The 22454-nt window shown below is 39.2% G+C and overlaps 1 protein-coding gene across 11 annotated transcripts in view; it reads left to right on the forward strand.

The window, feature by feature from the left end:
* The window catches only part of LOC311089376 (myelin-associated glycoprotein-like), a 63778-nt gene that overhangs the window by 28073 nt on the left and 13251 nt on the right, over window positions 1–22454 (forward strand). For 2 of the 11 annotated variants that reach the window (XR_014607679.1, XR_014607680.1), the window contains 13 exons: window positions 1461–1820; window positions 5288–5602; window positions 5682–5939; window positions 8268–8352; window positions 8443–8465; window positions 13871–14018; window positions 14326–14431; window positions 14529–14635; window positions 14743–14834; window positions 14948–15030; window positions 15136–15231; window positions 15343–15451; window positions 15754–15888. The exons of 1 other annotated variant lie outside the window; for it this stretch is intronic. Coding sequence is in view for 7 of the 10 variants with exons in the window: in XM_084124035.1 (XP_083980161.1) it covers window positions 1461–1820; window positions 5288–5602; window positions 5682–5939; window positions 8268–8352; window positions 8443–8465; window positions 16936–17038; window positions 18690–18807 (1262 nt within the window). In the remaining 3 variants the exon portion in view is untranslated. Of the gene's footprint in view, window positions 1–1460; window positions 1821–5287; window positions 5603–5681; window positions 5940–8267; window positions 8353–8442; window positions 8466–11283; window positions 11716–13870; window positions 14019–14325; window positions 14432–14528; window positions 14636–14742; window positions 14835–14947; window positions 15031–15135; window positions 15232–15342; window positions 15452–15753; window positions 15889–16935; window positions 17039–18689; window positions 18823–19121; window positions 19241–19955; window positions 20121–22454 lie in introns of those variants that run through there. 8 more of the 11 variants (XM_084124035.1, XM_084124032.1, XM_084124034.1 and 5 more) reach the window with 6 other exon arrangements.

Raw genomic sequence — 22454 nt, forward strand, 5'->3', positions numbered from 1 at the left:
GTTCATGGAACCAAAGATGCCAAACCTTTATTTTTAAAGGTCCCGTTGCATGCGATTCCATGTTTCAAAGTTTAGTTAGTGTGTAATGTTGTTGTTAGAGTATAAATAATATCTGTAAAATTATAACGCTCAAAGTTCAATGCCAAGCGAGATATTTTATTTAACAGAAGTTGACTACAAAAAACGGCTGGATTGGACTACACCCCTCTACTTCCTTCATTAGTGACATCACCAGAACCGTGTTTAGACTAACCTCCGCCCACAGGAACACAGGCGTATTGATGGCGAAATGTCAACAGACGGTTGATGTTTATCTATAATCGGATACCGCAAAAGTTTAATTCGAAGTTGTTAGTTTGCTCTGTCCATTTCACCACGGACTGTTTTTCTAACCTGGGATAATATCAAGCAGGCTTCTCTCAGCGTTTCATACTGACGAAGGGGGCAATTTCAACTATATTCCAGCAAGCTGTAAGTAGTGATTTAATATGGAAGTAGCGATCAACTTAACATCGTTTCTCTTAGTAGGATGAAAATAATCTTACTTAAATGTGATTAATATACAGAAAGCGATCAAAGAACAGTCCCTTTCCAATCGTCCAAGCTGTCAATCAATCACACAGCGCGAGTTTATCTGGACACTTGCCAAAACTCGTTATGAAATCAATGACGCTGTTACACTGCACAACGAAGCTCTTTCTGTATTTATATGCCTCATGTTTGCATTGGTGAAATCATTAGTGAGTGCAGAAACTGCGTTGCAATGATAAGATCTTTTTTCACGCGATCAACAGGCTGTGTCATCTGCTCAACGCTCACTGCAATTTTTTATGTGATTGAAATAGATCTAAATACTTAAAAAACTTCTCACGATTCGTTAATCCCGATAGTTGTAATAGTAAAAACGTATAATAGCTGTAATAGTAAAAGTTTTCCAGATAGTTCCACATGTAATGCCAGATATTTCATATGCAAGCATGTCAGCCAATCACAGCAGAGGGCGTTTACACTGAAGTCTCACAGCAGACACGCCCCTTCAAACAGAGTGTTCAAACCAGGGAATGAAATCAGGCTAGGAAATATGCCTTTTATTTCTAAATTATAACAATTTTTGATCTAAAAAACATACTAACATTATAAGGGCACCCCTGGAAACATGATAAAATAATAAAAATAATCCATGGAATGGGACCTTTAAGAGTGTATATGAAGTGTACATGTGCTCTAACCAGAAAGTTCATTTTGAAACCTAACAAGCTTCATTGAGTGAAATGCGTTGACTGAAAAGTGTGCTTGTGCTATTTTCTTTCAAGTAAATCTAGGCTATATAGTCTATAATGCGTACATGTAGCCTATAAATTGTTAATTGTGGCATAATTGTCAAAATATTTTTGAGGGACAATGTATATATAGGCCTATAGATTTTTATTACATTTCATTATAGCACATTTGTATTCCAGCTTCTTGGTGTAATGGCATGGAAATGTCGGTCCCCAAAACCCTAAACGCCACCAGCGGCTCCTGCCTTTTGATTCCCTGCCGATTTGAAATTTCAACGGAGAAAGAAAAATATCTTGACCTTTCACCAGAAGCAACCTGGAGGCGAGGATCTCTGTGGTCACTCTATGATACAGAGGCTTTTACCGACGCTCAGCGACAGAAGGAACCTCTGATAAAGGTGGTGGGGGACTTACGAAAGAAAAACTGCACTTCTGTCATGATGAATCTCACCAGCCTGCATTCAGATCGCTACTTCTTCAGGTTTTCATCTGAGGGGTTTAGTGTGACTGCAACTAAAGCTGTGCAGATAAAGGTGTCAGGTAAGGCAGTGCAAATGTTCCAGGAAGAATCAGACATTACTTTTCAGTTTAAGCGGTTTGTGGCATCACATCTTTGAAAAATGTTCAGAGTTTTACGGGGCACATTGTAGCCTAGCTATAAACAACTTACATTTTAGGTCAAACATTGCCACTAATTTTGTGTATTTTTGCTCCCAAAACACATAGTTGAGTTTTGTTTGTGTTGGAGCGCCAAAATTGTACATACATTGATGGAAATCAACCCGCGGCAAAACATCTCGATCCTCTCCTCGGGTCGTTTTGACCCGAAATATTAACATTTTTATGAATTGAGTGTTCATCGGAGTGGTCCAAGACCTTAGAACTTTTGTCACACTTAAACTTGGAATACACACAAAAATTGTAATACAATAAAATTGGTTGTAATAAAAATAGTAGGCTACCAAATCCTTCCCTCGCGGGTCAATTTGACCCCGACCCTAATAGGAATGAATGAGAAAGTGTTGATTTTCTTTTTATTTTATTTTTCTAAAATAATCCAGAACAAACACACAAATAAAGGAATGAGTAAAACCCGAAGAATATTTGAATATGCTGATTTTCATTCAGAATATAAAAAAACTGTTACAGCTCCAAAAATGCTGTTAATAATTTCACCATTCATTTTGCATTTGTGTGGGGGTGGGTTGTTCTGCATTGTAAATCCCTACTGTCCACTTTACTGACTTTAATTATTGCAAAATAAACCACTTCAGTATAAATACACCCCCCCCCCCCCCCCCCCCCCAAAAAAAAAAACATGCTTATAATGCCCACATATTTCCAAAACAAAAATAAATTGTAATGTCTAAATATATAATCTACATGAATGCACACTGAAGCAAACCGACTTCAAATGGGACTTTGGGATCCAGGGGAACAGTTCATTTGCTCCATCTGGCAAGAGTCATTAAATATCACGTTGTTATTAGGGCCCAAGCCCTGAAAGGGCGAAGGCCCTATTGTTTTCGTAAGGATTTTTTTCATTATTATTATTTTTTTTTTTCATTATTTTTTTTGTGACTTTTTGCCACTTTTGGGGCCCTTAACATGCTCAAAAACTCTTGAAACTTTGCACACAGGTCAGAACCTGCGGCCATCAGGGCCGGACTGAAGCTGGTACCCGGGCGTGGCAGGGGGGCTCGACAGCGCCCCCTGGAATGGGGTCCGAAATCTTGGTCCATATATCAAACACGCTTGCATGTAATAATATGAAACTCAGTACACATATAGATCTCATCGGACCGAACAACTTTCATGCTCTAAGTTTTACACCAGCCCAACAGGAAGTCGGTTATTATACGTTGTTTGGAAAACGCATACAATGGAATGTGAAATACTCCTCCTAGGGAATTCATCCGATCACCACCAAACTCGGTGTGAATGAAGTCAAGACATTGAGGATGAATTCTTGCGAACAGATTTTTGATATCTCGAACGGTTTGGCCGTGGCGAGGAAACGAATTTATGGCGAATAATGGGACACAGGAAGTGTGTTATAACTTCTGCATACATTATCTGATCTTGCTGAAACTTCAGCAGTGTGTTCGTTGTAAGAGGCCGATCACATGGATGTGACATTTGTGAGTCAAAGTTATAGCGCCACCAACTGGCAACAGGAAGTGTGTCACTTTCAAAATGCTTTGAAATCACTCTCTTATTTTTACCCGATTTGCTTAAAACTTTATGTGTATAATGTAGACACACGGCAGATGTAGACCTGTGAAAGGATTATTGATATCTTAGATACTGTTGCCGTGGCAACGCATCAAACTTTAATATTCTTTTTGGATGCTTTTGAGACTCTTCACATGCTTGAAAATGCATGAAACTCGACAGACACATCACATTTATTATCCAGTAGACATGTGCAAAGTTTCAGAAACGGGCGTGGTGGAATGGCTCAGTAGCGCCACCTTTAGTCAAAAATGGGGGCTTAGTTTTTCCTAGAATCACAAAACTTGGTAGGTGTATTGTTCTCATCAAGCCGGACAACTTTCTAATTTACAGTCATTACCTCAGACCCACAGGAAGTCAGATATTTTGGTTTGAATGTGGATTTTCTGGAGAATTTTCTCTCTCTCTCTCTGTGTGTCTGTGTGTGTGTGGAGGGGGGGTTGGTCTATTCCATTTAATCTTTGTTTTTCAAGGTTTCAGGGGCTTTTGGGGCCCTTAACGTGCTCAAAAACTCTTGAAACTTTTCACACAGGTCAGAACCCATGGTCATCAGAGCCGGGCTGAAGCTGGTACCCGGGCGTGGCAGGGGGGCTCAATAGCGCCCCCTTGGACACGGCCTCAAAACTTGGTCCATATATCAAACACGCTTGCATGAATTAATATGAAACTCGGTACACATATAGATCTCATCGGGCCGAACAACTTCCGCACTCTTAAGTTATTAGTTCCGCCCAACAATTATGGGTTGTTTGGAAAACGCATGCTGTGGAATTTGATGTACTCATCCTAGAGAATTCATCCAATCGCCTCCAAACTCGGTCAGCATGAAGTCAAGACATTGAGGATGATAAATTCCGGACGGATTTTAGATATCTCGAACGGTTTGGCCGTGGCGAGGAAACAATGGCGAGAAAAGAGAAACACGAAGTAATATAACTTCTGCATACGTTAACTGATCTTGATGAAACTTCAGCAGTGTGTTCGTGGTAAGAGGCCGATCAGATGGATGTAACTATTGTGAGTCAAAGTTATAGCGCCACCAACTGGCATATATACATACATATATATATATATATATATATATATATATATATATAGCTGCGAGCAGCGATGGAGGGCCCAAGCCGGTGACACCGCCACCCCGGTGGCTTTAGTGTAACTAAAGGCACCAGGGTGGCGGTGCCACCGGCTTGGGCCCTCCATCGCTGCTCGCAGCTATATTTTATATTAAAATTATTTATAAAATCTAATAATTTAGAGGTAAAAAAAAGTGCATTAAATGCATTAAACCTTATCAAATTATATAAGCTTTCTAGACAAAAATAATAATTATACTTTTTTTTTATTTCTTCTCATGACATTCTCACATCCTTATTAATGCAGAAAATGCTTTCACCCTGTGCTCAATGGAGTTGTCTTTAAAGACTTTCCCATGGCGCCTTATGCTGGCGTATGATATCACGATATGGAAAAACAAAAAGTTTTCTTTACGTCATTCACACAGACACTTCCTATGTTAGCTGTTCTTAGCTGTGAACTAGATCAGACACCTCTGAGTTCTGGTTTTCCAAAAGTCTTTATCAATTGTACTGTTATCTTATCAATTAATTGAGAAATGTATCCTATAGCAACTGTAAAAAAAACTGTAATATTACCCTAATTACACGTTAACAAGGGCATCTTGAAATAAAGTGTAATTATTTGTAAATGCTCAGTTTCTATACAAATGAATACCATTACCATCACTCTTTCTCCTCTCCATATCCTGATAGATTCGTTGGCTGCGCCTGAGCCGTATGTGATTGTGCCGGGACTCAGGGAGGGTGAGGTGGGGAATCTGACTTGCACTGTTCCAGCGCCTTGCCCCAGTAACTCTCCAAATGTAACATGGGATCCTGCATTTGGTGGGAACATAACACAATGGACACAGCTGAATGCTGATGGGACACAGAATGTTTCTGCCATTTTGAATTTCGTCCCTTCGTTCCACCATCATGAGCTGAAAGTGAACTGTGTTTCCATCCATCTGCTAGACAGACAGGACAAACCCCTGCTCAGCCACAAGACCGTCATCCTCAATGTGGAGTGTGAGGTTTTAACCCAACACAGTTTGCAGCTTTTCTCTTTTTATGAAAATACTCAGTTTCTTCTCTTTCTGGCCCACAGATCCTCCTAAGGAAACACAGATCTCTGTTACAGGCTCAGTCTGGCTTGGTAATAATGTAACCCTTACCTGCCAAAGTAATGCCAACCCTCCAGCGGTCCACAGGTGGTTCATGAAGAAGGAAGGTATAGTGGAAGAAGTGGGTGCCTCGCGGGTGCTTTCCTTTACTGCGACCCATAATAATAGTGGGGAATACATTTGTGAGGCACAGAACCTACATGGTGCAGGGAACTCCACGATCCTACAGATCACTGTCCCAGGTCAGTCTGTGCTTGAGACGGTAGAGCAGGGTTCCCCAAATCCTGCCCAGGAGGGTTACTGTCCTGCAGAGTTTAGTTCAGATCCTAATCAATCTCACCTACCTGCAATTTTCCTAGTATCTAGTAGTACCTACTCTAAAGACCTCAGCTGTGTCCCACTTCAGAGGCTGCATCCTTCAAAGGTCGCATTCGAAGGCCATTGCTTCACCACAACTCGGCAAAGGCTGTCCCAATTCGAAGGCTCCTTCAGATGCGGCCTCCAAATGCATCCTTCGTTTCCCATGAAATGAAGGATACAACTCTTTGTGTGCTGGTGACGACAGGATTGTTTTGAGAGAATAAGCATTGGGTTTTAGCTTACTCATATATCTAATGATGCAAATGTAAAAATAGAACAAAAAACTCAGTTCAAATGTTGACTTATATCTTACTAAGATGCGATTATATATATAGTTTATACCAGCGGGGATTTCTTTAAGACTGCAAGGGAAGCTCGGCTTCCCCTATATGTCAAAAAAATAATGGTCAAATATTTACTATTGTGTTAACATTTTATTGACTAAAAATGCGTTAGAAAACGTTCATCTCAAAGACGAGTTCGTTCAGAATCAGTTACATATAGCAGGTCAGCTGACTCGATTTCCTTCTCATACATTCACGTAGCATCACAGTGCATTTCCCTGTTGAAGCCCAGCATCCATTGACTTCAATGGGGCTGCTCTGATTCTGAACAGTTTTTTTTTTTCAGTGCTTCGAAACTAGACGGTCATTGGATAAATGCTGCGATTATGTCCCGCCCACGGACACTCCGCGTCTCTGGGAGTGAATGGAGGAGTGGGCTGGCCTGGACTCCGGGCTTCTGCCTGATGATTGGAGGGTCTGTCGAAAGGCTGCATCTCCTTTTGATTGACAGCGATTTCATACAATAAAAAGTCGCTGACGCTTAAGCTATTCGAGCTCAGTCCCATTGCGGATTTTTCAAATGTAATTGAAAGACAAACTGCTGAAACCTATTTCTTGTTATTTGCTTGTCGAAATTGCTAGCCAATTTTCATAATACATTTCACACAATTCTACATTTATACCTTTATTATATTATTACTTATTATATTTTTTATATTATTAAAATAATTTAAAAAATATATTAGTAGTAGTAGTATTATTATACTTTATTATATTATTATTTAGACCTTTATTATATTATTACATTTATACAATTATATTTAACTCTGCTGGCCATTGAGAGGACACTGGTCAAGTCACTGGAAAAGACGCCTAGTTGGTACGACAGGGTCACAGAGCATTTTCTTGAAAAGGAACGTAGAATTTACGTATAAATATATGGACAATTTTTATGATGTAGGCCGAAAATGAGCTTCCCGTCTTTGAAAGACCAGCAGCCGCCACTGGTTTATACTCTTTGCTATATACAGAAATGGACCATGGTGAACATATTTAGACTGTTTGTGAACCCTGTTTTGTTTTCAGACAGTTTAAAGGGTACATAACAAACACAGTTTCTACCAATCTCATGTAAATGTTGAATACCTATAGCGTAGTATTGAATCCTTCATATCTCCGATGAGTCTTTAGTTTGATCAGATTTATAAAAGATAGATACAGCTGTACTGGTTCTTTCCAAAAACAGTCGAGCTCCTGGAGGCGTGACGTGGGCGGAGCTAAAGAGTCACAAGCACGGACTGGTTTTAAAATAAAAAAATTTACACTTATGGTGGTCAGCTAAACAAATGTATTTAAACACACACAATACATCGTCACACTTTCCCTGGATAACTTTTGATTTACTAAACATGCGTGTTGTCTTTCCCTCACAACCAAAAACACTCTTCTTTGATGACATTGTTGATTTTGCGGTCTAAAAACAAAATGTCAAATCTTTCTCGAGCTTTTTTTAAACTTTGGCCATGTTTTGGCCATCAGAATGCGTGAAATAGTGTTAGACATCCCCTTTAATATAACTTTCAAAAAAGTCCAGTACAAATGTTACTGCCACTCATCAACAGCAGCTGTCACAATTGCTAGGCGTCAAGAACAATCCTCCATAGGCTAGACAGTCCCATTTAACAACACTCGTTCTGATCTTCGTGACCTTTGAAGGACGCAGCCTCTGAATTGGAACACAGCTCTTGATTAGCTTGTTCAGGTGTGTTTGTTTGGGTTGGAGATAAAATCTGCAGAGCAGTGGCTCTCTAGGACCGGATTTGAGGAACCCAGCTGTACAGATTCACCATATATTTGTACATTACTGTCATTACTGAAATGAACAGGAACAAAAGCCATGTTTGTCCGTTCTCTTTGTTTTTGCAGGCATATCATTCACTGCTTTCCTCGCAGTTTTGGCACTGTTCTCATTGCTTTTATTTGCACTTCCTATTGTTCTGATTTACAGAAGGTAGGATCCTGCTAGAAATTTAAATGATATAAAAGATTTTATACATTATTTGAGATAATTTGTACCTTTTTTTTGTTTTGGTATATGCAGGTGCAAAAAAAACATACAAAAGTGTAAGTATCTTGATATGTTTCTCATGAAGTGATTTAGATAGTTAGATAAAACATGTTTTCACTATTCTTAGTCCATTTGTTTTCTGAAATAGACTGTAAATTTGACTGCAAAACTTTGATGTAAAAGCCAGAAACTAAGCTTTTTTTTGCACAGGCCTATCTAAAGGGTTAATGGTGCCACCTGGTTATCAACAGTAAAAATTACAAATTTTACCTCTTCCCAACAGGGAAAACCACCAACAATCATAAATGCATGATTATATGGTGTCATGGCTTTACAATCAAAAAATGTGGTTATAATGGGGCAATGGGGGCAAAACAGCCACGAACAGTAAATGAGGGAGAAAAAGTTAAAATCTGATGCTGCACAAAAACTAACAATGCATCAAAACCAATGTTGTTTCTAATCTTTGACATTTCCAAGACTGTGATAAAAGGTTAAAAAAAATCCAGTCCACAATCACATTTTATATTGAAAATAAGTCATTTTGTGTGTTTTTTTCCCCCAAATCAGTGACATAATTTATGAATTTGGCAATTAAAGAGTTAAAAACCTGAATTTTTTTAAACATTTAGTAGTTTTGATCAGGACTGAGGTTGATTAATAGATTTATGCAAAAAAAATTGAAAAAAAAATATTTATCTGATACATTTTTACAGCAGTTTAAAGTAGTGGCTGTTTTCAGCCACGAACATAACGAAAGGGTAGTGAATTAGTGAATTTGCCCACAGTGTACTGTTGAGTTTTTGAAAATTTTCAAAGCATTTTCCCAAAATATGTGTCAAAATAAGATTTGTCACCAAAAATCATTCCATTTGCTAAAACACAGAGAAAGTTATGGCCAAATTAAGACTCAAAAATACCCCATAGTGGATGAAAACATCCCCAACAGCACATAAGGGTTAAAACTGAAGATTTTGCAGTGGGGTTAAAAGGGTTAAATGTGTCAAATAAAATAAAAAACAGAGTGAAGCATAATTTAACGGTAATCAACTGTAAATTAATTTACGGCATCAAACTGATTAAAAACAACAGCAATTTACTGGCAACCACAGCTGCCAATAGATTACCGTAAAATCAAGGAAAAACAGTAATATACTGTAAACCGTAACAATCAGATTTACTAAACGGAAGATTTCACTGAAATATTAGTGAAAGTTCATTGAAAAAAGTTATGCTAAGTCAATAACTGAAAAGGAGAGTAAATATTAAATTGAAGTGTTTTATGTGTTTTTGCACAAGATGATACAGGAGAGATCTGTTAGTGTAATTAATTTGTTTTGTGGGTCACCATTGTGCTGGAGAGTAGAGCCTGTGCTTCAGTCAAAGATGAGCAGAGAAACACTGATGTTTTGCTGTCTGTTGCTTATTTAAAAGCAGTAACTGTGTAGTTGCTGATGCAGTGACAATCTCCTTGCTAAGTACTTTAGCACATACATGTGTGCTTTTGTTCGCTAAATACGAACCGCAAAGATTTGAGTTAAAGTTTAATTAATTCACTATTACACATTATGTTTGCAGTTTTATATTAAGAGATATTCCTTTTCAGTGGACTCAAATGAAGTAAGTTCACAGTTGTATCAGTATAAATACTAGTTTTAAAACTTGAACTGTTTGAAGCAATCGGTTTCCCAAATGCAGTGTTGGGAAAGTTCACTTTCTACATGAACTAGTTCAAAGTTCAGTTCACAAATTTTAAAATGAACTAGTTCAGTTCATAGTTCATACTTCAAAATTTTGAACTAAGTTCACAGTTCCAAAAATGAACTAGTTCATAGTTGTTTTTTTCCATGTTGCTGCGAGATATTATTTTTCAAAATGATTGCCACAGCCCATATAGAACCACAGACAATTATTTTATCAGTTTTAACACTGAAGATATGCGTCAGATTTTTCCCATCCTCACCGACCTTGTCATAAAACTCGTTTAAATGATCATACGACGCCTCCTTGCTGCTTTTGTTTTGATTTGTAACGTAAGTGATGAGTCATTCATGAACGATCCATTCATTGCGTCTGTCACGTGACAAATGAACGAAAGACTCGGAAGGTAAAATAATTATTTATGTTCCCTGTAAATGATTTTTGACTGCATTATAATGATTTCTTAATTCAGAATATGATCATGATTGCGTAGGTGGATGTGTTCTGGGAATTTGCCAGTTAATAGTATAACATTTAAAGCCCCTTAAATGAACGAAATGACTCGAAAAAAGATTTGTTCATTTTGATGAACGGGATCGAACAAGAGAGTCAGTAGACACTGGTGGCTGGTGTTGCCAGATTGGGTGTTTTTTCCCGCTACATATTAGGCCGGTTACGGTGTGTTTTAGCCGGGTTTTCGTCTGGAAGTCTCTATAGAAATCTGGCACTCTATTGAACGAAGTTAAACTGAGAGAGCGTGCCGTTCACAGAATGAACGAGTTCACAGTAACGTTCATCAGGCAGTAATACGTTAAGTTCACGTTCACCCAAAATATGAACGAGTTCATGATCTATCGTTCAATGAACGCGTTCAGGCACAACACTGCCCAAATGAGTTACCTTCCATGGTATTTCTACGGTAACATACTGTAAAAAAGGAGAGCTGTAAATTAACGGTAGAGAGCTGTAAATTAACAGTAGGCCTACATTGCTGACAACCACAGTAGATTATATTTACCGTTATTTTACAGCGCACTGAAACTGGGCTAATACTGCAGTGTTACACATGATGAGTGCTTCATTGCTTTCAGAACAATGTTATGTTGTGAGTGAATTATCATAAAGCTAACAGAGTAAGTACAAGTTCACAGCTCATGTATTAATGCATTTCAGGAAACAAACCAAGATCAGGACATTTATGCCAATGTGTCAAGTGCAACAAAAAGCCATCAGTGTCAGTCAAATACATATGAAAATAAGGAGACCTGCACAGTTAACCCTGAATGCACATTCAAAAAGAATCTCTCCTACGAAGACATTTACGCAAATTGTTGAAGTGAGAAGTGGAATATGGATCACCACTGAACAATTAGTCTACTTCCTGCATGCCAGTAATGATCATTTTAATAAGCATCAGCATATTCAACTTCCCATCTACAGTATTATGTTCAGAACTATATTGTTGCTACTTTCTTTCTCCTTTTTCTCTTCCAATAATTATAATTCAACTCTGAATACTTATCTGTATTCATATTATGTTTCTATTTTTGTTTTTGTGATACATTCACTTTGCTCAATTAAAGAATTTAAAGGCTCCATGAAATCAAACTTGAGTTCCTTTTTTTTTAAATGGAATATTGCATTATTTATTACAAATGATTTACCTGTGCACCATAATTTATTTATTTTAATTAATCATTATTAGCATCATTATTTTTTTTTAATTGATGTGCCCTCGTAATCTTTAATAAGAATTTCTTGCCAAATCTCTTCTCTGATGAGTGTTTATTGCCTCAAAGGTAAATTACCTTTACTCACACAAACTGTCACTCACATGAAATCACAGCAATAGCAAACCACTTCCATTTCATGCCAAATGGGTAATTTTTTCATTCTTTCATACACTAAGTAGTAAAGATCATTTAGATCTTATGTGATTTACACTTATTTACACAAGCAAAGTACAAATGCCCCCAGAACATCCTGGAGTTAAGAGCCGTTCAGGCAGATATACAGAACAAATGGCGGTGAATGTTAGGCCATAAACATTATATGCAAGTATACGAAACAAAGAACCAAATGGTTGGCCAGTGCATAGAATAAAGAATAAAAGAATAAAGTGGTGGTGCCACCACACCTTGTGATCTAGGGGGCGATAGAGAGTTCAATCTCTGTATAAGTCCGGAGGAGATGGTCTTGGTTCAGTAATGAGTCTTATGGGGATGACACAGGATAATACCTGCGTCCCCTGGGTCAGAAAACCTCTCTGCATGAGAAGACAACAGGCAGGGCTGAGGCAGGTAAAGAATAGTATAGAAGGATAATGTGAACAAAAAACAATCACAAGAACCTCAAACAGAGGTTAAAAGAATTGTCTGTACGTTAGTCTGTGTTTTATACGCTGTCGTTTCAGTGGGGTGTTTGCATTTTCGAAAAAAAATAAATAAATCTGTTGCACTGACAGACTTTAGAATACGGATAGCCTATTTTGAACTGTTTTTGCTGTAGTATTATAATAGGATGAGTTTATTTCTTCATTTGCTTTTTAAAAACTCTGAAGAGAACACCCAACAATTACAGCATTAAACAGACGACACGAGTCATGCATATTGTAGGACTTTAAGGACATATTATAGGTATAGAAATAAATAGAAATAATCGTTTTTGTATGTATACAATATTAATTTATTATTAATTTAATTAATATAGTCACTTCCGGTCGGGAACGCTCATGCAGTCTAGACGTGAACTTTCTGAGGAAGGACAGTGAATATTGTAGTTCAGCACCAGGAGGCACTACAAGTAAAATAATCATCTCTCTAAACTCCACAACCAGTTGAAAAAAAAAATAGTTACAATTTTAATGATTAATATAAACAGACTAAATGTAAAATTATCTTAAAATATCAGACAGACCAAAAACTTGATGTCAACAACCAGTGGAATTTCTCAAGCCAGTAATTGCATGAAATTGCTGTGAATTTTTTCAAAAAATTAAAGCAGAATTTTGCACTATTTTACAGTGAAACTCACCAATAAGAATCATATAATTATGTAATTACAATAAGAGACAGAAACAAATATTACAGAATATAATTAGACGACTGAAAATAAGCTCTAAAATATTGTGCCCAAGAAAACAACACAATCATTACGTGTTCGGAATCAACACATTAAGACAAAATATAACTTTTCATGTTACATTTTCCCCTGTCATTTATTGATGTAAACTGACAATATGGATTCTAAATAAGTTTGGTAATAAAGTCTCTGAGACTGTCACATTCTCACAGAATAATTACCACCAGGGTTCTCATACACCGATGCACTCAAACAACCTTACAAAAAAATTTAAAAAAAATAAATAGCCCCTGGGGAAATTAATGAGCAAATATTTAAAAACAGCCCGTTCACAGTTATTAGTGCCTCAGTTCATGAGAAACAATCAAGCTATCAACATGTACAGTACCATTTGACCTCATAAATCCATACTTGAACTGTAAAACCTAAGACTGAAAGTTACTAAACTAAATGAGTACATTTAACTTATTTTTTTTTAAAAGTTAGTTTAACTTAATAAAATATGTGATATTAACTCAAAAACTGCAATGTATTAAGCAGGACTTAAACCGAATAAGTTATGAATAACCTATTTGTTATTTTAGCTTTTAAATTTTATTTTTCAAGAAATTACTTTTGTATAAGGAGATGAAATAAACACTTAAATAAATACATTTAACATTTTCTGCTTCATTTGAAGCCTACATTTAGGTCTCTCTATGGCGTTCTCCCTCACGCACCGGAAAACCCCGCGTATTTATTTCAATCTGCCCATCCCCCACAGCTCAGCTCACACACGAAGTAACTCGGAGTCGGAACAGAATGGCGGCCATGGAGAGATTTAACAGGTAAGCACGGCAAAATGCTTCGTCCTCTTTAGAGCACTTGTACGTTTAACGTTGTATTGTCGTTACTCTTCATCTTAAGAAGACCAACTAGCTAAAGTAACGTAGGCTACTAACTACTGTAATAAGACTAAGTAATGCCATTTATGTCACGTCACAGAAACGCCAAGCCAACGCGACATTGCATTTAGCAACCACTTATAGATTTTTTTTAATCAGCGGCAGTAAGTTAGTTGTACTGTGAGTACACGACAGTTTTGTCACTGGAACAGTAATTTATATGTGTGTGCGTTTTGTCACATTTTTACAGAGCGTGTCCCGCGCAAATTTGGATATTTATCAGTGAGGACGAAACTGACTGACTCCACTAGTGCTAACGTTAACCGTCATTCACACGGCAAAAACTAAAGAAATAGGTAACGTTAATACAAGCTGACATACTCTGTTATTTATTATGTTGTGAGTAAACCACAGAAGTGGAAAATTAATATTTTTTGTGTTTTCTCATTTTAGCGTAAACAAACGTGTCCCGCGCAATTTTGGATATTGTGAGGAGACTAGCAGCTATAACGTTATCGTCCACCGACCGACATTTACCCGGCAAAAACTAAATAAAAAAGGTAATACAAGCTGACCTATTTCTTCATTTATAATGCTGTGAGTAAACTTAAGTTTTTTCAGTGGAAGATTAATTAATTTCTGTGTGTTTTCTCACATTTTTGCTTAGACAAAAGTGTCCCGAGCCATTTTGGATCATTTTCAGTGATTGAGACTACCATCCACCGCCCGTCATTCACATGGCAACAACTGCAGAAATAGGTAATACAAGCTGACTTATTCCTTTATTTATTATGCTGTGAGTAACGTAAACCAATTTTTTGACAGTGGAAAACTAATTAATATTTTGTGTTTTTTCTCACATTTTGTCATAGACAAATGTGTCCCTTGGGCAATTTTGGATATCGGTGAGGAGACTATCAACCACCGACCGTCATTCATACGGAAAAAAAAAAAGGTAATACAAGCTGACATATTTCCTCATTTATAATGATGAGTAAACTACAGTTTTGTCAGTGTAAGAGTAATTCATATTTTTGTGTTTTCTCACGTATTTGCATAGACAAACGTGTTCCGTGCAATTTAGGGTCTAGTGAGGAGACTGACTGACTATCCTCCACATCGACTGTCATTCACGTGGCAAAAATGAAAGAAAAAGGTACTACAAACTGACCTATTCTATTTATTATGCTGTGAGTAAATTACATTTTTGTCAGTGGAAAATGTATTAATTATTATTTTTTTATTTTTTTTTATTTTTTTTTCACAGTTCAAAATAGACAAACGTGTCCTGCGCATTTTTGGATCTATTTCAGTAAGAAGACTGACTGACTATCCTCCAGTGACTGTCATTCACATGGCAAAAACTAAAGAAAAAGGTAATTTCCCAGGGAAAGCAAGAACTGAGAACTGATAAGAATGTAAAATGTGCACCTTGAAATGCAATGTAAGTCATTTTGGATCTTGTCAAATCTAGTTGTACTGTCAATCTCAAAGCTCTTTTCCATTTTAGATGTGTTTGTGTGTTTTTATAGTGAAAACAAATGCTGCCGCTCAGTCTTTTTGCCACTTAGCCGACGGTGACGTCACGCATAACCTCTATTCTAGCATTTATGCTGTGAGTAAACCAGTTTTGTCAGTGGAAGATTAATGTTTTTTTTGTTTGTTTGTTTATTCACAGTTCGCCAGACAGAAGTCATGTGCAGTTTTGTATTTTGGACAGTGAGGAGACTGACTGACCATCTTTCACAACATTCATCACTGAGAACCTTTTGTAAAATAAATTATTTTTCAATAAATACTATTAATAACTGCATCCTTTTCTTTGACCATTTCTTTATACCAGGGTTCCTCAAACTCGGTCCTGGAGGGCCACTGTCCTGCAGAGTTTAGCTCCAACACTGATCAAACACACCTGAGCAAGCTAATCAATGTCTTCAGGATCTCTAGAAACTCACAGCTAGGTGTGTTTGATCAGGGTTGGAGCTAAACTGTGCAGGACAGTGGCCCTCCAGGACCGAGTTTGAGGAACCCTGCTTTATACCAATGTTTTTCCTTTGTCTTATAAAACTTTATTAATTTGAGTTTAATCAACTTAAATCATTTACCGCAATCGGTTTCCTAAAACCATTTGAGTAGCTATATAGTTGTTATGACTTGATTAGATTTATTAAATGAACTCAAACCAGTTAGTTTAAATGGTTTAAATTACTTTAAAAGTTTAATGGAATGAACTTAAAATATTCAAGTTACATATACTCAAAATGAATGACTAAACGAACACTAAATTATGAGTGAATATGACTCAATATATATAAGTTCACAATACTCATATGTATTTATTTTAAAACTTAAATGGTTTGCCGCAATTAGTTTCCTTAATCGGTTTGAGTTGAGTTAACTTGTTGGGTTTTACAGTGAAGTAATCATTAACCTAATCCAAATACCACAAAAAATGAAAGTACTGAAATCAATACGTCATTTGGATGAGGCCTACCTCGAGACAAATACTGACGAGAAAAGAGTAATAAGTAGATAACTTTACCTAAATGTCCTCTGTATGCCAACAAAACAATGCTACCAGTGAAATGGCAATGATTAATGTTAGAAAAAAGGAAAATAATTCAAGTTTCCATGCAAACTTGTATTGGCCATCTCAGTCAGTAGGGATTGGTAACTGAATTAATAGTTTTAACAGTCTATTTATAAATTAACTTTATTATTAACTTAGTAAAATGCTAGCTCTATTGTATCAGTCAGGACTCTGTGTAAATATTGTTGCTAAATTTACAATGCTTGTGTAAAGTTTCTAATTTAGCTTAACTAATAGTTTGTCAATTGTGTGCTTTTTGTATTATTGTAGTGTGTGTCGCGTTCTTTAACGGTCCGTCTGGAAACAAAGATGCTGTGATGTCAAACCCCCTCATGGAAGAAGAACGCCTTCGTGTTTACAACTGTGACAATAAGTACTTATCAGGATAAAAAAAAATGCTTGATTTTCAAAAGTATGTGAAGGATGTAAAGTTCACAGCATAGATTCTTTAAAATACGTCCAAGAGTTTCACACCGGTCTGTTATTGTGGGGACATCAGTGTTACATTTTCACGCCCCTAAACATAACGAGGAACAAAGAGAACTGTGATTGGTTGATTTACATGTCAGTCAGACGGCCTCTGGGTGGTCTTTGGCCAATGAAAGCTGCTATGGAGTCCAGAGACACTCTGCCGTCAGTCTGAAAGACATATTTCAATGCAAAAGTTTTGCGACCGAATGCACAGTTTCTCAGGTAATTGCAAACTTTTGCATTCTCTTGAAAAAGTGTTGCATTCCCCTGATTAACTGAATTTGCTCGCAGAAGTGTTCAAATATAGTTTGAGTCAATGCAAAGTTTCTCAGGGGAATCCAAAGGTTCTATTAGCAAACACAAAAGCATTAAAATATAATTTCTCATATTTTTACATCACCAAGTCCTTGTAGAGACCCCGTAGGAACGACATGTGGTGGAGTAAATAAAAAACACCAGGTTCCTTTAAAATGTTGAAATTTTTTTTTTTTGAGTGAAAGCAAAGTTGTTCGAGGGAATGCAAAGGTTTTGCTAGTGAACACAAAAAATCTATCAAAATAGAATTTTTCTCCAATCTCATATTTATTTCATCAGCATAGGGGCTTTCCTCTGTATGCCAACAAAACAGTGTTACCAGTGAAATGGCACTGATTAATGTTAGAAAAATGGAAAATAATTTAAGTTTCCATGCAAACTTGTATTGACCATCTCAGTCAGTAGGGGATAGTGACTGAATTAATGGTTTTTAGTGTCTATTTATAAATTAACTTTTTATTTATTTATTATTAACTAAGTAACATGCTGGGCCCTATCTTGCACCCAGCGCAATTGACTTTGTACACCGACGCATGTATCATTCCTATTTTGCACCCGCGCACAGCGGACTTTTCCCTCCACAGACGCACGTTGGTAAATTAGGAAATGAACTTGCGCTCCCGGGGGCGGTTCAGCGCAAAGAGGAGGCGTGTTCTGGCGCAAACGTTCCCTGGTGCTATTTTGCAGGTTTAGAAAACAATTCCGCCACTGACCAGGAAAAACCTAGTCTAAAGTCAGTGGCGTTGCGCATGTTATTCATATGCTATTTTAAAGGCGGACGCCTGTTTAACCGAAGCTAATTTGGGTGGGTTTCTCCCATCCCCAATGTAACTTCTCTGTCTTTTACGGCCCTGACGAGAACGTCGGTCTCCTCGGCTGTGAACCGCTCCTGGCGTGCGCCTGGCAAATCCACCGTTATAATAGCAAGCCGCCATGGAACAAGCGCGCCTGCTCTTAAAGGGAATGTGAGATGTCGCTCTGATTGGTTTATTTCACGTTACGCCCAAACCACACCTATGAATAATGAAGCTACTTCAGACCAACCCATTTTAGATTTGCGTCGGGCACAAGAGTCATTTATCCCGCCGATATAATAGCAACAGCGCCCGAGATCCGCTCACAAAGTTACTTGCGTTTTGCGCTTGATACTTGCGTTTCAGATCGTTAAAATAGGGCCCGCTGTCTTTATTGTAACAGTCAATTAATTATTGCTTAATTTTCAATGTTTTTTTAACCAGCATGTTAAAAAAAGCTCTGGAGTGGACCCGTGGGCTTAAGCGGGCTCTGGAGTGGACCCGTGGGCTGAAGCGGGCTCTGGAGTGGACTTGTGGGCTCTGGAGTGGACTCGTGGGCTGAAGCGGGTTCTGGAGTGGACTCGTGGGCTGAAGCGGGTTCTGGAGTGGACTCGTGGGCTGAAGCGGGCTCTGGAGTGGACTCATGGGCTCTGGAGTGGACTCGTGGGGTCTGGAGTGGACCCGTGGGCTGAAGCGGGCTCTGGAGTGGACCCGTGGGCTGAAGCGGGCTCTGGAGTGGACTCGTGGGCTCTGGAGTGGACTCGTGGCCTGAAGCGGGCTCTGGAGTGGACTCGTGGGCTCTGGAGTGGACTCGTGGGCTCTGGAGTGGACTTGTGGGCTGAAGCGGGCTCTGGAGTCGACTCGTGGGCTCTGGAGTGGACTCGTGGGCTCTGGAGTGGACTTGTGGGCTGAAGCGGGCTCTGGAGTCGACTCGTGGGCTCTGGAGTCGACTCGTAGGCTGAAGCGGGCTCTGGAGTGGACTCATGGGTTGCAAGGTTATTTTCATTAACGAAAACTTAAACTAAGACTAAAAAGATTGGTCAAAAAACAAACAAATAAAATAACTAAAATAAAAATGTCATAATAAATGAAAAACTAAAACTAAACAAAACTAACAACACTTACTGAAAAACTAACTGAAATAAAATAATAATTAGCAACAATTATGCTCTTATATGGTGCTGTTATTATCTTTGTTTTTACAAAACATTTTCTGCTAATAATATTATCCATGTGCAAACATTTCCCCACAACGTAGGGAATACCAAGACAACACACCCTCACTCTCAGGGCCTTTCCAAATACCCACACTTGTAGTCTTTGCACTTGAGCGCTTGTCTACTTACATGACGTATTTCCTGTATCTGACACTTTAAGTGTTAAAGTAGGCGTGAAGACCGCAACTGTGTGTAGAACTTTTTATTACTCGATGGGACACATTTATAGTGTTCCAAAAATGCAAATGTTTACAGAGCTTTATTTGATTTTCAATAGTTTGCATTTTAAAAGAAACTTCTAAATGTCTGGTCAGTAGTCCCTATGTAACAGAAGACAGAATTTAAATTTGTGGTGCTTTTAATTAAGTGACAAAAAGCAGTTGCAAATGTTGTACAAAATACACATAGCCTACTCATCTTTGCACCAATAAAATGACATAAATGACACTTTAACCATTTGTTTTACTTCCAAATTACATGTAATATCTAATTAATTTAACTTACAGTGGAATGCAAAGTGTGGGGATTTGGAAAGACCCTCACTCTCACACTCACTCTCACACTGCCTTCACAGCAGGTTGTGTTTGCTGTAGATGACTTGAAATGTTTTGTTGTTTTTTGGATGTACCAGTGGTCACACTGCTTCATTGTAAACCAGGTATGTTTAACAAGATTTAATCTTTAATATGAATGAGTTTATCTGAATCTTTCATAATTCGTACTCTTATACTTGCTGGACTTGCTTCTGATCGTGACACATATACATTTTGTGTTGCTTAACTGTTGCACAGTTTTTAGCTTCCTGCATCGCTCCACAGCAAGGTTTCGTACTTTTGAGGCCAATGTTCTATAAATAGTGTGAATAAATATTTCACTTCTGCTTTTTGCATAAGACATTTAAGTGAAAGACATTTGACATTGTCAAATCAAACTCTAAATCAATTGTGTAGGTTTGGTTTGAGATGTTTGTTGTGAGAAACTAATCGGGGAACTACTGTTTCCTTTCGAGAACGGTCACTTCGTATTGCGTAGCTAATGCGCAGTGGGGAAAATAATTTAAAACGCAGTGCAGCTGCACAGCGAACACAGCAGAGCATCTAGCTCACCCAGCACTTCCCTTTCCAGGCACTACTTCAGCCGCGGAAGAAGAAGCGCTGCAGCCAACGACCCGAGCACATCCCCGCATGCCTCGCTTTCTCCATCTCAGTCTCCTTTGCCGGTTCTGTTCACTCAGGCAGACCAACGCCCCCCTCTTCAAGTGGCAGGTCTCGTCTCCTTCGGCGGGTCGGACAAAGAACGCAACGACAGCCTCTCCATCGCTGCGTTTGAGGTAGAGTGGTCTGGCAGTCTCGTAGTCTGGTGCTAGCGCTGCTGCTACCGGGACTAATTCAGATGCTGAGATGCTGCGTATCCTCACTGTGGCCGTTTCAGACCTCGGTCTCGAATGGGCTTCGCCTGAGGAGCCACCTAGAAGTCGGCTGAATGGATGGTTTCTGCCTGGGCGCCGGCAGGCCCCCCATCACAAGCCAATACCTTTTTTCCCTGAGGTCCACGAAGAACTCAAGAAATCTGAGTACGGCTGAATGCCGTACTCAGCACGCAAGAGCGCTTCTACTTCCGCCACGCTCTCCTCTGTTGATGGCGTGGCGGAAAAAGGTTACAGTAAGCTTCCTCCGCTCGAAGAAGCAGTTGCCGCCCATCTATGCCTGCCCACTGCTGTTGGCTGGAGATCCAGAGCAGTTCACCCTTCTAAGCCCTGCCAAAATACTTCAGCCCTAGCTGGACGCGCTTTCTCTGTTTCTCTCTCGTGCTCGAGCGCCATCTGTGGCTCACAGACATCAAGGAGGCGGATAAAACAGCTTTCCTCGACTCACCTATCTCCAGCACCGGTCTCTTTGGCCTGGCTGTGAAAGGGTTTTCCGAGAGATTCACCGAAGCACAGAAGTCTTCACAAGCTATGAAGCACTTCCTGCCTAAGCGCTCCAGCTCTGCTTCAAGCCGCCATAAGAGCATGCCGCCTCCCCAGCCAGCAAAACCAGCGCCTCGGGTCTCTCAGCCTCGCCCTGCGGCTGATACCCGTCATCACTCAAGATCAGCTAAGCGCTACCCGCTGCCCCGGCGTCAAGGCCAGCGACCTCGCGTTGCCTGAGCCGCCGAAACCCTCCTAGCCACAGGAGGAAAGAGAGAGGGTCCGAGTCTCGCTCTAGCCGGACCGTCCTCGAAAAAAGTTTGTTTAGATCTCGCAGCTCCCTGTTCAGTTCAGGTGGCTGGAGATTGTTATATTGTAGTCAATGGGCCTGTTGCACTGCACATACAAACAAATGCTGTTTTCACAGCGACCCAAATAAAGCACAAAAATAGTATTTTTCACACACGTCCCTCTTCACTAGGCGGCCCTCCCTCAGTTGTCACTCTGTCTCTGTGTCGGGCCTGTCACAGCCCAGAAGAGAAAATGTGCACAAAACACAACTTAAGGGTATCAGGTCCCCCTATGCTAGGTGGCCCAGCCCCAATGTGTATTCAGACCCTAGCCACAAGGGCCCAGGCCTGGCAAGCTATCCCCAGAGTGTCGAAATGGGTTTTGAACATTATAAAGCTCCAATTCGCTCGCAGACCCCCGCGGTTTCAGGCGGTCATCGAGACCTCGGTGAGAAGCGATGTGGCTCACTTGCTTCGCACCAAAGTGCAAAATCTGCTAGCAAAAGGGGCGATAGAATTAGTCCCCCCCGCGCTGAGCCGCGCTGCTTTTACAGCCGCTACTTCCTTTTACCAAAGAAGGATGGTGGCACTCGCCCTATTCTAGATCTGAGACATCTGAACAAAGCTCTCATGAGACGGCCGATCAGAATGTTAACAACCAAACAAATCCTCGTGCAGGTTCACCCGGGGGATTGTTTTTTTTACGGTGGATCTGAAAGACGCGTACTTTCACATTAAGATAACGCCCATTCACAGGCCATTCTTGAGATTCGCCTTCGAGGGGCAGACTTGT

The sequence above is a fragment of the Abramis brama genome (genome assembly GCF_963993115.1).
Source record: "Abramis brama genome assembly, chromosome: 9".
NCBI classification, from domain to species: domain Eukaryota; kingdom Metazoa; phylum Chordata; class Actinopteri; order Cypriniformes; family Leuciscidae; genus Abramis; species Abramis brama.